We start from the raw sequence: 16,627 nt of genomic DNA, 5'->3' as shown, positions 1-16,627 counted from the left end.
TGGCCCCTAGGCAGAGGGGCCAGGGGGCTCTGCACAATGCCGCCGCCCCCACAGCTCCCGATGGCCACGGTTCCCAGCCAATGGGAGCTGTGGAGCCAGCGCTGCGGGTGGGGGCAGCGCGCAGAGATTCCCTGATCGCCCCAGCGCCATGGGGCTGCAGGGACATGCCGGTCGCTTCCGGGAGCTGCGCGGAGCTGACTGGACTTTTAACGGCATGGCAACCCCAGCTCCCCTCCCGCAGCGGGGCGAGTCGGCCACTCGCGGCGTGGAGAGTTGCCATAGCTTCCCCACCCCGCTACAGCACCTTAACACCGATGCTTTTACGTGGGGAACTGTCGGCATAGCGTGCGCTCAATGAGGGGAGCAAAGTCACATCTGGGCATCTGCTCTAACGTGTCTTCTCTTCCACCCCCCTCGCTCTGGTCCCAGGGAGATGGCAGCGCGGTGGGCCGTGCTGGGGCTGTTGGCTGCCTGCGTGGCCAGTGCTGCTAAGCAATCTGTGCTGAACATGTGCATGGACGCCAAGCACCACAAAACCGAGCCAGGCCCAGAGGAGGCGCTGCATGACCAGGTAAGGAAGTGCTGGCCTGGTGACACGTGAGGCTGATGCCACACCACTTGGGGCGCTGGGTGACGAATAACTGAGTCACCTGGGCCTGTCGTCCCTTCCAGTGCAGGCTTGTTCCTTTCCACTAGAGACGGGCGCCTGGAGGAGCCAAATGTGCTAGAGGGAAGGTATTTGCGATGCACCGAGACTGTTTTCATGGGGCCTGGCTCTGTGGCCCTTTCGCATAGGGCCAGCCTCGGGAGGTGACTCCTGGATGGGCTGCAGGATCCGTCACTCACCGACACTGTCCTATCGGGCGTACCTCCCCCCCGCTCCCCCAAACCTTGCAGCGTTGGACCCGGCAAAACCAGCCCCCGCAAAGCAGGCAAGAGAGGGCCACTTTGTCCTTCTGAAACGAAAGCCCGCCCCCCGCTGATCCTGCAGAGTGAGCAGCATGAGCGGATCCACCCGTCTCACTCCCCGTTGCCTAGGCGTGGCCCCTCCATTCGCTAGTCTTGTGAAGTGCTTTGAGAGCCTCAAAGAGAAGGGCAAAATGCTATCCCCACCACCAGGCCTTGGGCCTGGCCTCGGCAGGAGCAGTCCAGCCGTGCATCACTAGAGGCCAGTGATGCTGCTGCATCCACAGCATCCTGTCTGCCTCCCAGGGCGAGCTGCCGGAATCCCCTGCGTACCCGTCTCTTGCTGTGTTCGCAGTGTGTCCTGTGGAAAGACAACGCCTGCTGCACAGCCAACACCAGCACGGAGGCTCACCAGGACCAGTCCTACCTGTACAACTTCAACTGGAACCACTGTGGGGTGATGCCAGAGAAGTGCAAGCAGCACTTCATCCAGGACACGTGTCTGTACGAGTGCTCGCCCAACCTGGGGCCCTGGATCGACCAGGTCAGGGGGTGTGACGGTGCTGCCTGTGGGAGCCCGCTGAGGTCACTCAATCAGGGTGAACTGCAAACAAAACGGGGCAAAAAACCCCCAAAAGCTGGTGGATATTCCAATACTTAGATTTATCAAGCCAGCACAAAACAGCTTCTATAGTACCTCACTGGTTACTCAGAAGTCCAAATAACGCAGTTCCCTTAAAGTACCCAGCCTCAGGCCTCCATCCAGACACACCTGTCACATATAATGATGATTACTGAAAATCTTATCTCATCACATAAAAGAAAAGGTTCTTCCAATCCCAAAGGATCAGCCACATACCCAGGTTCAATTATAACTCAGATCTTACCCAAAATACACTCTATTAGTCAATTCTTATTAACTAAGCTAAAATTTTTAAAAAAGAAAATAGAGCGAGTGTTGGTTAAAAGATCAATATACAGACAGACTTGAATTCAATTCTTGAGGTTCAGATACATAGCAGAGGTGAACTTGTAGTTGCCAAAAGTCCTTTTAGAAATAGTCCATAGGTTATAGTCCAATGTCCATATTCAGGGTGGCTCCAGTCAATGACTGGGGATCTCAATCCTTGTGGCTTAAGGTTTCCCCTTCTTGAAACCCAAAGCAGATCTGAAATGAAGTAGGATCATGTCCCAGGGTTCTTATACATTTCCAGCAGCCTTTCGGCCTGAGAAAACAATAGGCTTAACTCTCCTTCTTCCAAACATCCTGGCAATTAGCACAGGGTAATTTATCCATTAAACAGTTCAGATACAGGTTACCACAACCTTCAAAGAGACATAGAGACAATAATACTATTTCACTCAAGCATCATCATAAATGTTAATATTCCTTTTTTGATCTTTGAATTAAAGTTATAGCAATAGACAAGACTTGTTTGCTTACATCAAAGACCTGAGCAAACATCTACCCTTCTATCTCTAACAATGCAGACTTGCATTTCAAAGCTCTATTCATTTACATATCTTCCTAACCAGTCCTTAAGGTTCACCCATGGGTCAGGTCAGCCGGTGAGTTAAGTAACTCTTTCTGGCCCTGTCATCTTTCACTGAGATATTATATTATACTCACAACGTCACAGGGGGCGTTCGGACTGGGCGCTGCGGGTGGGAGAGAAGGCTGGCTTGGTGCGTGTGCTCACGGCTCCCTCTAGTAGCAGGTCCCCCGTGAATAACAGCTGGCTGCAAAGAGTTGCCGCTCCTTCAGCTCAAGGAGCAGAGGTGTGCACTTGCAGTGCTGAAAGTCCCAGGTTCAATTCCCCAACAATTAGTGACCCTGTATCCATATGGGGCGGGGGCCCATTGCATGTGGGTAGGACAATCTCCTCCAAAGGTTCCTGGGGGCAGGTGGCTCCAATGAAGAAAACCTCCCTTGTGTTTTATGTACCTCTCAAGTCCCACCAGCACGGTTGCGACCCAGCACTCTAACAGGCTGCCTCTGTCCCGGTGTGACGGGGCTCGTACTGGGTGCATACGGGGGAGGCAGTCTTAGAGATTGCATTGACTTGGCTTCTTCCAAACCCCTGGCTGGGAGCAGAGGAGCTCTCCTGGACACCGAGCTGGGGTGGTTTGCATGGGACACCCGTTGGGCTGTGGTTGCTGCTGCTCAGGTGTGCGGGGAGGCTACTGTGAGGCTCTCCCTTCCCCTGGGGACTGGGCCTGGTTCTGCTGGGACTCACACCGGCTCCGTTCTTGTGCAACGCCCTTCCTTGGAGCTAGATCCCGGGGTGGAGAAGAGCATGTAGGTAACCCCTGCTCCGTGGGGCGGCTTGGGGGTGACTGTGGCCCAGAGCTGCCCCCTGATGCTCACAGCCCCGTGTCCTGGCAGGCGGATACCAGCTGGCGCCGAGAGAGGATCCTCAACGTGCCGCTGTGCAAGGAGGACTGTGAGCTGTGGTGGGAGGACTGCAAGGACGCCATCACCTGCAAAGAGAACTGGCACAAGGGCTGGAACTGGACCTCAGGTCAGTGAGCCGCTGAGAGAAAACCCACCGCACTCCGCGCACCTAGGGTTGCCAGGCATCCGGTTTTCGTCCGGTTGAAAAGGGCCCTGGCGGCTCCAGTCAGCACCGCCGACCGGGCCATTAAAAGTCCTCACTACCTGCCCCTGTTCCAGGCGGCTCCAGGAAGCAGCTGCCAGGTCCCTGTGGCCCCTAGGCAGGTGCCCACGCCCACACCCTGAGTGCTGGCTCCGCAGCTCCCATTGGCCGGGAACTGCGACCAATGGGAGCTGTGGGGGTGGCACCTGCAGGCGTGAGGGCAGCGCGCGGAGCCTCCCTGGCTGCCCATGAGCCTAGGGGCTGCAGGGACCTGGTGGCCACTTCCTAGGAGCTGCGGTAAGTGCCACCGGGACCCCGTACCCCTCCCACGCCCCAACCACCTACCCCAGCCCTGAGCGCCCCCTGCACGCCTCATCCCCAGCCTCACCCCAGAGCCTGCACCCCCAGCCGGAGCCCTCACCCCCCTCCCAAACCCTGCCCCAGCCCGGTGAAAGGGAGGGAGGGAGGGGGAGGGCGAGCGACGGAGGGAGGGGGGATGGAGCGAACAGGGGGTGGGGCCTTGGAGAAGGGGTGGGGCAGGGGGCAAGGCAGGGGTGTTCAGTCTTGCTGTGCGATTAGAAAGTTGGACACCCTAAGTGGAAGAGGGGCTCATATTTCTCCCTTCCCTTGACGACAGCAGCCCCCTGACTGGCTACAGACTGAGGGCTGGGATCCGGAGAGCAGTACTGGGGGCTGTCGTCTCATCGGGTCTCTGTGCTAGCCCCAGTGGGGCTCGGATGGTGGAGGGGAGCGGGTGGGAACCCGGCACCCGTTGCGTGGATAAAAAGCCGGCTAACTGGCAGGTCTCGCAATGGAACTGTCCATGGGGAATCATCGCTGAGCGGGCGTGTTCCCAGTGGGGTTCCCAGGGACTGGTTCTTGGCCCTACGCTACTAAACGTTTTTATTAAGGCCCCGAAGATATGAAATCGTCCCGGATAAAGTTTGCAGATGACTGAAAAATTGGGGGAGCGGTAAACACCGAAGAGGACACGTCCCTGATACAGAGCGATTAAGTTGGGCCCAAGCAATCGATGTGTGTTTTAATACAGCAAAATGTACACCCCTAGGCCCAAAGAATGAGGCCGAATTCACTCAGTGGGGGACTCTATCCTGGGAAGCAGTGACCAGGAAAAAGATTGGGAACAGCGCAGGGGGGAGGCGGATAGACGGACAAAAGGACTAATGGGATCCTGGGACGCTTAAACAGGGGAATCTCGGGTAGGAGCGGAGAGGTGATTTCACCTCTGTGTTTGGCACTGGTGTGAACGCTGCTGTAATCCTGGGTCCAGCTCTGGTGTCCACAATTCCAGGAGGAAGTTGATTGAAAAGGGTTCCAAGAAGAGCCATGAGATTGACGAATGGATTAGAAAACCTGCCTTGTAGGGATAGATTCAAGGAGCTCCATCTGTTTAGCTCAACAGAGAGACGGTTAGGGGGTAACTTGATTCCAGTCTAGAAGCATCTACGTGGGGAACAGATATTTAGTAACAGTAGGGTTACCGTTCGTCCGGATTCCCCCGGACATGTCCGGCTTTTTGAGTTAAAAATAGCGTCCGGGGGGAATTTGTAAATGTCCGGACTTCCCCCCCATGCAGAGTGCGCGCGGCTGACAGGGCAGCTGGCCGGATGGTGCCACTTACATGGGGCTCCGACAGCCAGAGAGAGCCCCTCCTCCACTTCCCCCTCCTCTCCCCTGCAGCTGAGAGCACTCCCTCCCTCCCTGGGCCGGCCCTTCTCATCGGGCCTCTGGCAGTCTGGAGCTCCTCCCCCTGCTCCTCCTCCCCTGCTGCCCAGCTGTTCTGAGCGGCAAGGTAAGGGGGCCAGGGGGTCGGAGAAGGGGCAGGGAGGTCCTGCAGGGGGCAGTCAAGAGACAGGGAGTGGGGGGGGGTCGGGAGTTCTGCGGGGAGCTTTCTGGGGGGTGTGTGGATAAGGTTTTGGGCAGTCAGGGTACAGGTAGGGGGTAGGGTCTCAGGAGGGGGCAGTTAGGGGACAAGGAACAGGGAGGGTTAGGTAGGGGGTGGGGTTCTGGGGGGCAGTTAGGAGCAGGGGTCCCAGGAGGTGTAGTCAGGGGACGAGGAGCAGGGGGGGTGTTTGGGAGTTCTGGGGGGGGGCTGTCAGGGGGCAGGGGTGGGGAGAGGGATCAGAGCAGTCAGGGGACATGGAGCAGAGGGGTTTAGATGGGTCGGGAGTTCTGGGGGGGGGGCTGTCAGGGGGTGGGGAGTGGTTGGATGGGGCGTGGGAGTCCCGGGGGTCTGTCTGGGGGTGGGGGTGTGGATAAGGGTTGGGGCAGTCAGGGGACAGGTAGGGGGTAGGGTCCTAGGGGGCCAGTTAGGATGGGGAGAGGGTCTCAGGAGGGGGCAGTCAGGGGACAAGGAGCGGGGGGAGGGTTGGGGGTTCTGAGGGGGGCAGGAAGTGGGAGGGAGTGGAAGGGGCAGGGGCGGGGCTCCTCCCATCCTCTTTTTTGCTTGCTGAAATATGGTAACCCTAAGTAACAGGCTTGTCTATCTAGCAGAGAAAGGTCTAACACAGTCCAATGGCTGGAAGTTGAAGCTAGACACATTCAGGCTGGAAATAAGGTGACATTGTTAATGGTGAGAGTAATTAACCACTGGAACAATTTACTGAGGGACATGATGGAGTCTCCAAACTCCAATCAAACTTGGCTGTTTGTTTGTTCTGAAAGCTCCGCCCTAGGGATTATTTGGGGGCAGGTCTCTGGCTTGTCTTGCTATGCAGGAGGTCAGACTCATTGATCACAGTGGTTGCGTCTGGTCTTGGAGTCAATGAATGTTGTGTTAGCAGAAGTCCCTAGGAGAAGGATCAAGGTGCACTGGTGCAGCTCTGGGAGGAAGCCAGCCCCAGCACTTCTAGGTGTCTCATTCTTACTAGCACTAAACCGTCCATCTTTCTTGCTCAGACAAAAGCAAGTCCCTCCAGCCCAGAGGGGTGAGAGCCCAGGCAGCCCCTCTAGGATAAATCCAGGAGGTGAGTGACGTGGCTACAAGCCCTTGAACTTCACCTCACAGGGAACGACTGTTTCTCCCACAAGCCAGCTGGGCTGTTGCCAGCTCGGCCAGTAGCCTGGGACTGGCAGATGCCTAGCAGCGAGAGATGGGGAAGGCTGGCTAGATGGAGTCCAGCCACAGCTTGCTCACTGCCGCCCTCTCTCTCCCTCTCCAGGGACCAACCGGTGCCCCCGCGGCTCCATATGCCAGCCATTCAAGTATGTCTTCCCCCGGCCGGCGGACCTGTGCGAGAAGATCTGGTCCAACTCGTACAAATACACCACGGAGCACCGGGGCGGCGGGCGCTGCATCCAGATGTGGTTCGACCCTGCCAACGGGAACCCCAACGTGGCCGTGGCCAAGTACTACGCCCAGAACGGGAGAGATGCCTCTCCTGCGCCGTGGGCTGTCTTGCTGCTGCTGCCGGCTGCTCTCCTGTCCCTGCTCTGAGCATCTGGAAGCTCCACTGGCTTATACAGGAAATATTTCTTCTCTAGGCACGGGGTGTGTTCACCCTGCAGCCCTGCCTTGGGCTCTGGCCAGCAGATGATTCAGGAATCCATCCGGCTGCTTCTAACCCGGACAAGACTCAATAGAACCAGATTATCCCCATCCTCTCCTGCCCTTGAACGTCCCTCACTCCATGGTTTTATTGTCTCAGTGTTCTCCTGCCACGCTCCTCTCTTCCAGCAGGCTCTGGGGGGAGATCCCTCCATGCACTGTGTCCCTGGGGATCTGAGCTCTGTAACATGCAGTGACTCACTGGCTGGGTGCACTTCCTCTGTTGGGTACCAGAGCCGGGCAGGTCCTCTCTAACGATGGTGCCCGCAGTCATCTGGGTGCCTGTGCCCCTCAGCCCTCCATCGACAGGATTGGCCACTGTCTTTGCATTTGAATGTGCAGAGGGGGAGAAACCCCAAAGGGAAGACAGCAAATATTTGGGGCTGGGCGGGGGAGAGGAGGGTGCAGGGGAAAGGCATTGGGGCGCCTTGGGGGATGAGAATTGCAAGGAGAACAAGGCTTTTGGACCCTCTCATCCAGCCTTGCTCTGTCTCCTTCCCTGCCAGCCTGCGCCCCCTGGAAATACAGGCGTCTCCTCCCCTGGCTCGCAGCCTGCCCTGGTGTCTCCGCTTCAGCCCATGAGAGCATCCTCTCTGTGGCTTTGGTGGGGGGGGGTGACTTGAGTCTTGGGGGAGGGGCCCCATATGACCACAGAGGCATCACCACCCCTATCCTTGCCTACCTTGCTGCTGGTTCTGCTGTGTGATTGGTTCTCTCCCTCCTCCTGTGCCGCTGCTCCAATTCCTCTTCTGTCCGAGCTTCCCCATCTTGCGCCTAGCTCCCGGAGGGGGCTCGGTTCCCGGCCCTGCTCTGGCAGAAGACTAACTGGACGTGCTGCCCAGCGTGGCCGCAGGCAGTGCCTGGCCAGAGCCAGCGTCAGAGTCTCTGCGTCCCGTGGTGACCGATTGGGCTCTGACCCGCTCTGGGCCACTGCATGGTAGCTGCGTTGCTATGGCAGCGCTGGCTGCAGACATCAAGAGTTCCTTCAGCCCGTAGAACCGGAGCAATGCTTGGGAACGCAGTCCTGCCCCCCTGCTGGCCACCACGGGCCAGCCAGACTCCCCGGGGACCACCATGGGGTGTTGCTGGAAATCTGAGCCCCTCTAGCTTGTGTCTGTGACTCTGGAGAAATAAACTCTCCCAGCCCTGCTCTCTGTGCTCGTCTCTTCCTTGATACACAGACACTTGCTGCTGCTTGCTTCCCAGTGATGCAGACACAGCTGGGCCCAGCCAGAGGTACCAGCTGGCTTGGAGTTAGGCCCCTCTGTCTAAACTGAGCGAGAGTGGGCTGCTGGGCCAGTGTGGAGTTGGTTCAAACACTGCCCATAACTACTGTTAGCAGGGACCACATGCATGACTAACAGTCCAGGGGTCCTCTGGAAACCAGCCTCTCTGTGCTTTGGCTTTAGATGAGTGTCTGGTTAATGCCGACTTCTGCAGGATTCTCTCCCGCCTAGGGGCCTTGCTCCCCTATGCACCCACAACTGTCCTGGAACATGCCTGCACAATGCTAAACCTATAAACTAGTTTTTGTTTGTTTGTTTTTTTAAGCCAAGGGCAAGTAACACGCCCCCCACCCCCGAGCCAATGTAAACACAAACCGAGCTGGGTAAAGGAAGCACCTGCCTTCTCCGGTGACACGTTCTAATTCAGTGGTCCCCAATCTTTTTTGTCTGGCGGGCGCCAGACGATGAGCCACAGAGGACCGTGGCGGCGGACAAGCATCCGCCGAAATGCCGCCAACAAGCGGCAACGTCAACAGGCATCACCGCCGAAATGCTGCCGACAAGCAGCGTCATCCAGAGGCGTCGCCGCCGAAAATCGGCGGCATTTCGGCGGCGACACATCTGGATGACGCTGCTTCTCGGCGGCATTTCGGCGGATGCTCATCCGCCGGCCAGTACGCAGGCGTACTTAGACATCCCGGCGCCCGCAGGCACCGCGTTGGGGACCCCTGTTCTAATCCAATGGAATAAAGTAGGTCATAGATTCAAATCCATAAGGGTAGCGTGTGATCATCCAGGCTCACCTCCTGTACAGCCCAGGCCAGAGACCTGCCCCCCAGTAATCCCCAGAGAAGATATTTTAGAACAGCCAGTCTGGATTTTAAAATTGCCAGTGACGGAGAATCCACCACTCCCCTTGGGAAATGAATCCAATGGTTAAATCCTCTCCCCATTTAAAACCGTGTCACTTCTCTCCAGTCAGGCCTTGTCTGCTGGGGCGGGCACTGCCCCCCACAGCTGTGGCACAGTAGCTCCTGGGTGCATACTCCATTCCAGAATCACTACTCCGCTCCCCAAGTGGAGTCATTATTCTGGAGTGAAGTCGCTGTATGTCAGTGTAGCGCCAACCAAGGGAGTTGTTTGGGAATAGCCGTGTGAGTCAGCTTTCCCCCCCTTACTCAGGAGCTGTGCCTCGTGCAGTTCTGAGCTTGAGCTAAACAGTCTTGGGCTGGGCTGGGCCGGGCCGCAGTCCTGTGTGCCGAGCTGGCTGGAGGACAACAATCCAGTTTTGCAACAACTTCCAAGCTTCTGCACGGAGACCGCCTGGCAATGAAACCAAAACCCGGGAACCGTCGGGGTGAAATGGCGTTGTACCCAAATGGCTCTTGTCTGATCAAGTGGTTGAGGGGGTCTCTCGGGACAGATGTGAACCCGAAAATCCTTCCTGGTGCAAACTCTGTCAAAACAGAACCACCAGCAAACTGCCTTGGGTTTGACAGAACTGCCCAGTATGATGTCATTCCACGTTGGCAAAGGTCCCAACCAGCTCTCCCTGCATCCGGGGCTGTCTAGCCGTAGTGGGGGTTACCTGTGTTTAAAGAGGTGGAGGCCAGTCCGATGTGGACTACATCGCTTTTAGGAGCTACTGCTCTCTGGCCTTCGCTAATCTGGAAGGAGACGTTCAGAAAGACCAGCTGCAGCTGAACGGGGAATGACCAATGGCTGGGGACAAAGAACGCTGTTCCTTCTGCTAGAATTACAGCGATGCTACACTGAGCACTGGCTGATGGGACCGGGGAAGGCAGAGAAAGAACTTAGCTGAAGCGTGATGGGAAGGGGAAGTGCTGGCAAGGTCTGTGTGAGCTCCCAGCCACCGTCTGGCAGCATGCACAGCGAGGATAGTGTCTACAGCTGGTACAGCCCTGGTTGTACGGTCTCCAGGCTGCTGTATTGGACCCCATGTGCTTCCAAGCCAATGGGCTCCTCCTGGTGTCCAGACACTATCTCTAGTTCTGGCCTCTTGGGCACATTCCTGGGGTCCAGACTCCCTAGCTAGTCCCCCCTTCTTGGGATGTCAAACCCCGTGATCCCGATGCCCTAAGAGACATGCTGCAGCTCCCCGATAGCTTGGGCCCGTGCCCCCAGAGCTCTACCCAGTCAGACTCTTTGGGGACTGCATGACAATTGCAGCAGGGAGCCGGGGGTTGTGGTACATAGAGGTACCAACGACATGGGGGAAGGTAGGAGAGAGGTCCTGGAGGGCAAATTTAGGCCACTAGGTCAGAGATGAAAGTCCAGGATCTCCATGGGAGCATTCTCTGAAATGCTTCCAGTTCCACGCACAGGGCCAGCGAGGCAGAGCTGCAGGGTCTCAATGTGTGGCTGAGGATAGCGTAGGGAGGAAGGATCTAGGTTTGTTAGGAAGCGGGGAACCTTTGGGGAAAGGAGGAGCCTACACAGGAAGGATGGGCTCCACCCAGACCAAAATGGGACCAGATTGCTGGCATGAAAAATTAAAAAGGCCGTAGAGTTTTTAAAGAAAGGAGTGGGGAAAGCCAACAGGTATGGAAGACAACATGGTGTGGACAGAGATGTCCCTTCGGGGAGGATCTATTGAAGGGGACTCTATCTAGTAGAGAGGAGAGGACAGAAGCTGATAAAGTACAGGTAGGAACTGAAGAGAAACAGTCAAAGGAAACAGAGTCCCAGTCAGTTACATCCCATACGGGCAGTCAGCTAAAAGGGGACCGGTTTTTAAGTGCAGGCATACAGATGCTAGCAGTGTCAATACTCGCATGGGAGAAGGCGAGTGCCTGGTTTTAAATGAGGATATAACAGGAGTCAGGCAGGCTGGAGAGGCTCACGACCGTGGCTGCCAACCTCGGGGCAGATTGTGACAAACCAGGGCACAGACCCCCAAGTGGCTGTGAGTTCTGTACTTAGAGAGTTCACCAACCAAACAACAAGCGTGAAATCCTCATGTACGAGAACAGCCTTCACATGGAGTCACAGATAGTCCCCCTGGGCACTCCGGTCTGTCTTGCAGACCTCAATAGCACAGCTTTGCCAGTATAAGCCGCGTCCACACTAGGGGTACGTCTATGCTGCCGTCAGGAAGTGTGACTGCGTGTACACATACCCGAGCTAGCGTGGATCTAGCTTAGCGTGTGCCCAGGCCATTCAAGCAGGTACCCAGGCCCTGGGCGGGCAGGGCTAGCTCAGGCTACGGCAGCTTCACTGCCAGTGTTACTGCTGTGCTGGGAGCTAGCTAGATCAAAGCTGGCTGGGGGGAGTCTCCACGTGCTGCAGTCACGTCTCTGAGTGCCGGACAGCCCCACCCTAGCAGTGCAGCGGGCCAGCCCGCCCACACCAGCAATGCTCGCCCACGCATGGCTTGAAGCGCAGGATGCGCTGCCCCAGCCTCTGCCGGGCGCTGACCGAGGGCTGAGTGCAGGTCTCCTGCCCGGCCGTGCAGGGCACCACCCTGGCCTACTGGAGACAGTGTCCGAGGGGAGCTGGGTGGCGAAGGGATGTGAGGCCGCTTAAGGGCCCTGACTTGTATCTCTTCATGTCCTCTAGCCACGTCCCCGGGGACAGCAGCCTGCGCACAGCCTTGCAGCATGTAAATGAAGGCCTGGGAGAAAGAGGAAGGCAGAATTTCACAAGCCGCAGCTGCAGGGAGCACTCGAGCGAACCCCCGCTCGGCTGGGGGAGCTGCACAGAGGATTTTAGACGCCAACTCCAGCCTAAGGCCGAGCTAGGCAGCTGCAGCACTGCCGATCTCCTCGCGGGAAAAGGAAGTGGGGTCACTGCGACTTCCTCCGGGCTTTCCGCCTCTGTGACGTTATGAGTGTGATATAATAGTTCATTGGAAGGTGACAAGGCCAGAAAGAGTTAATTAACTCACCAGCTGACCTGACCCATGGCTGAACTTTAAAGACTGGTTAGGAAGGTATGTAAATGAATAGAGCTTTGAAATACAAGTCTGCATTGTTAGAGGTAGAAGGGGAGATGTTTGCTCAGGGCTTGTGATGTCAGCAAACAAGTCTTGTCTATTGCTATAGCTTTGATTCAAAGATCAAAAAAGGAATGTTAACATTTAGGAAGACACTTGAGGGAAATAGTATTATTGTCTCTATGTCTCTTTGAAGGTTGTGGTAACCTGTATCTGAACTGTTTAATGGATAAATTATCCTGTGCTAATTGCAAGAATGTTTGGGAGAAGGAGAGTTAAGCCTATTGTTTTCTCAGGCCGAAAGGCTGCTGGAAATGTATAAAAACCCTGCGACACGATCCTGCTTCATCTCAGATCAGCTTTGGGTTTCAAGAGGGGGAAACCTTTAAGCCATAAGGATTGAGATCCCCAGTCACTGACTGGAGTCACCCTGAATATGGACATTGGACTATAACCCATGGACTATTTCTAAAAGGACTTTTGGCAACTACAAGCTCACTTCTGCTATGTATCTGAACCTCAAGAATTGAATTCAAGTCTGTCTGTATATTGATCTTTTAACCAACACTCGCTCTCTTTTCTTTTTTTAATAAACTTTAACTTAGTTAATAAGAATTGGCTATAAGTGTGTATTTTGGGTAAGATCTAAGTTATAATTGGACCTGGGTGTGTGGCTGATCCTTTGGGGTTGGAAGAACCTTTTCGTTTATATGATGAGATAAGATTCTCAGTAATCATCATCATATCTGACAGGTGTATCTGGACGGAGGCCTGAGGCTGGGCACTTTAAGGGAACTGCGTTGTTTGGACTTCTGAGTAACCAGTGAGGTAACATAGAAGTTGTTTTGTGCTGGTGTGGTAAATCTAAGCATTGGAATAACCACGAGCTTCTGGGGTTTGTCTGCCCTGTTTTGTTTGCAGTTCACCCTGATTGAGTGACCTCAGCTGGCTCCCAGGGACAGCACCGTCACAGCCTCCCTAGGGCCAAGCGGGGTAGGGGCCTGGTGGGCGTGAGCCATGACTTGAGGAACACGCTCGAGAGCGTGTGGTCTCCACTCTGCAGTTAGGCGACAGCGGTAGGTTGGTTGGCGGTGTGAAAAAACCACCCCCCTGGCCGATGGAGCTCTGCTGACCTCACTCCCGGGCTAGGCACAGCTGGGGGAACGGAGGAACGCTCCGTCGAGGGCGGGAGTGTTCCTACAGTGCTGGGAAAACCTGTCCGTGGAGGTGGGCTGCGGTTCTGGTACGGGGTTCTCCCGGCACAGATACGGCGATCTCGCTACGCCCCGTACTGCAGACATGCCCTACGTCTGTCACATGACCACAGTTCTCTTCCTCACCCCGATTTGTGATCTCGTCAAACAACAACGTTGGGCTGTTCGACGAAGACAGCTTGCCATAAAAGCTCGTGTCCTGGCGTTAGTGACGGTCCTGGGGCAGCCTGGAGAAGCACCGTCAGCTCAGAGAGGAGCAACACATGGAAACGGGGGGCTGGGGAGCGTGATTGAGGGGAGCTCAGAAGCGCTAACCAGTGACCCGCGGTGCACCGAGGAAGGCTGAAGAGCCCTGGCCTGACATTCTGGATCTCGCCGTCTTCGTCAGCTGCCCCACGTCAGGTCACAGGACAAGATCAGAAATGAGGCGATTCGAAGCAAACGAATCGGCGCTGGAGGGGTTTTGACAGCTCTCGTGAGATGGACACCGTCAGGCTGGAAGACCAGCAGATCCTGAGGCGTGTTTGCCAAGGCCACTAGTTGGCTGGCGAGCATGCGCTCACCAAATGCTTTGGTGGAACGACCAGATTGCCAGTGATGGACATAAACTGCCCAGCCAGCCCGATCAGCTTTCGGACCCAGCCAGAGATTGATCCAGGATCGCTCTGCAAGGAGCCCCCGCACCTTCGGGGTTTGCCACGATGATGGTGAAACGAGCCACAGATGCCTTGCTTGGCTGTGACGCGGCAAAGGCAGTGGTTTCAATCGGTGGCCCGCAGGGGACCCCTGGGGCCTGCAGACTATGGCTAAGATTTTCAAAGGGATCCACACCCCTATATGAAATGTTGCAGGGGTCCACAATGAAAAAAGGTTAATAACGGCTGGGCAAAGGGACAGGAGAACCCAGCCCGTGGGACATACCCAGGAAGAGGAGGAATTAGTTAGGGAGGCACAGCAGGGGGGTGATGAGGATGGAGTGAAGACGTGGAACAGGGGCTTGGACTAGCTGGGGAACCTTCCTGACAGACAGCTGGGTGCAGCTGTGGAATGGTCTCTCCAGGGAGGGGCGGAGGCCCCATTGCTTGGGCCACAGACTGGTGACAGCCCTGGCTAGTTACAACAGGGACCTTGGCTGTCTGCATGGGGTGTAGCTAGTGACACCCACTGCTGCTCACTGCAGACGTCGTTCTGTGCTGATGGGGCGGCATGACCCAGGTTAGCAGCGGAGGCTCACTGATGCAGCCAGCTCCACAAAGTGGACAGATCTTTGCTCCCCGCTGCACAGGGCACCCCTGACCCATACCCTCCTCCTGGTGCCCGGGCATCCGCTCACTCTCCCGCAGCTGGCTGGAGAATTAGCTGAGCGAGCAAAGCTGTGGTAGCCTCAGAACGAAGCGAGCCAGAGCCGGATCCAGGGACACCCATCACCTGCCCATCCCCACCTGGCCCCGCTCGCTGGGGAAACCAGTCAGCTCTGGTAGCTGGAGCCGAGTCCCCATGAAAGTTGCACGGGGCAGGGAGAGGGGAGGTTGATTTGAACAATATGCCAAGGCCCTTGGGGTGAGTGAGGGCAGGCAGGGGGCAGGATGCCAGGCCCAGAGGGGTGGGGGCAGTGCAACGTACAGGGAGAGCCTGGCATGTGACTTGTGCTGAGCAGAGGGGTCAGTGGGCAGGAGCCAACCTCAGCCTCGCTAGTGGATCGATAGAGGCCCACTGTGACCAGCTCGTCTCACCCCCTGCCTAATGCCGGCCAGAGCATGTCCTGGAGTAATTCCTGTCTGAGCAACAGCCGAGCTTGTAGGAAACCCGCCCCTCGGGATTTAAAACAGCACCAGGGATGGGGAATTCACCATGCTCCATGGAAAGTGATTCCACTGGTTAATTATTCTCACCGCTAAACACCGACATCTTAATTCCAGTCCAATTTTGTCCAGCAGCAGGAACACCCAGGAGTCTCCTTTGAGCCTGACTACAGACAGAGCTGAGACCCAAACTGGCAGGGGGAGATCAGTGGGGGCAGGAGAGGATGCCAGCGCTACACACTTGCATTCCAGTGTCTGTTTTCTCAGAGATCTGTAACTCTCTTGTGCTTTCTCAGGCCTTGTCTACGCCGGGAGCTAGTGGGCAGGGCTGCTCCTGGACAGCTGTGGGGACAAGGCCTGAGAGCAAAGGCCCTGTGCAGAGCCCACAGGCTGCTTGTTGTAACTGGCACAGGGGCAGAGCTGGAAGAAGGGGCACTAAGGACAGAGCAGGGCCTAGGGAATGGGACCCCATAGGCCAGCTGCCCACAAAGGGGCATTAGACAGGGAGCCTGCAGCCCGAGCCCATGCCTGAGCCACCAGAACCCAGAGCAACACCGGGAGCCAGGGGGCTTGGAAGCACCGGGGCCTGCAGGGTTGTGTCCAGTATCAGACCCTTGGGACTGGCCACAGGGGACCCACCCAGCGCTTGGACAGCTGCAGCCAGTAGCATTGCTGGGCCTGGCACCCGTGCGCCCTGCCACACACCAGCTCCCAGGAGTCTCCCCAGGGCTTTGTGCTCCTTCCTGCCAGCAGCTCCCCATCTCCCCCCAGTCTCGGTTATGTCCCTTCCCTCGCCAGTGCCCTCAGCCAACGCTAACCCAGCATCACTCATTCCAGCCGCGGGAAACCAGGTTCCTGGTAGCCAGCCCCTGGTCATCATTGCTAGTTCAGTTGAGACCACGGCTTACTGCTGCCAGGTCCTGTCTACTGCCCCATAGCAGTAACTACACCGCTCCCGCCCCCCCCCTTAGCGCTGGAGTCAGGCCAACCATAGCCCCCGGCATAGACAGCGCAAGGTCAACATAGCCACTGCCCCTGGGGGAGGGGGATGAGTGAAGCCAAGGGGAGCAGCTCTCCCAGCTGTGGGGTAGCAGCGTCCCTAAAGCCCCACAGCTGTACCGGGGGGGGGGGGGGGGGGAGAGGAGCGCTGTGCTGCTGCAGGTGAAGACAAGCCCTGAGAGCATCCTTCAGGACCAGGGAAAGCTGGAGGTCAGTAGTTCATACCAGTTGTGTGGCTAACATGGGACTGGGCCCTGCCTCTTCCCACAGAGGGTCCCCATGCGGGCTACACAGCCCGGGTGCAGGGTAGGGCAGAACATCTGCCAACATGAAGATTTGTCAAGATCTGCCTGGACACAG

At 56.7% G+C, this 16,627-nt stretch overlaps 1 protein-coding gene across 1 annotated transcript; it reads left to right on the top strand.

Moving 5' to 3' along the window:
* The first annotated feature begins 433 nt into the window (after positions 1 to 433).
* Positions 434 to 6,960, top strand: LOC135889771 (folate receptor alpha-like). Its single transcript, XM_065417468.1, has 4 exons — positions 434 to 571; positions 1,262 to 1,450; positions 3,293 to 3,428; positions 6,686 to 6,960. Exons 1-4 carry the CDS (start codon positions 434 to 436, stop codon positions 6,958 to 6,960), a joined length of 738 nt encoding a protein of 245 aa, XP_065273540.1.
* Positions 6,961 to 16,627: the final 9,667 nt, after the last annotated feature.

Source organism: Emys orbicularis, chromosome 1 (genome assembly GCF_028017835.1).
Source record: "Emys orbicularis isolate rEmyOrb1 chromosome 1, rEmyOrb1.hap1, whole genome shotgun sequence".
Taxonomy (NCBI): Eukaryota; Metazoa; Chordata; order Testudines; family Emydidae; genus Emys; species Emys orbicularis.
Note: the sequence above shows the minus strand (reverse complement) of the source record. Positions and strands in the feature narration are given on the sequence as shown.

Excerpts from the sequence above, each read along its gene's own strand:
- LOC135889771 (XM_065417468.1), top strand. The coding sequence starts at position 434 with ATGGCAGCGCGGTGGGCCGTGCTGGGGCTGTTGGCTGCCTGCGTGGCC. Across the intron at positions 572-1,261 it reads AGGAGGCGCTGCATGACCAG|TGTGTCCTGTGGAAAGACAA; the intron begins GTAAGGAAGTGC and ends CTGTGTTCGCAG. Across the intron at positions 1,451-3,292 it reads TGGGGCCCTGGATCGACCAG|GCGGATACCAGCTGGCGCCG; the intron begins GTCAGGGGGTGT and ends GTGTCCTGGCAG.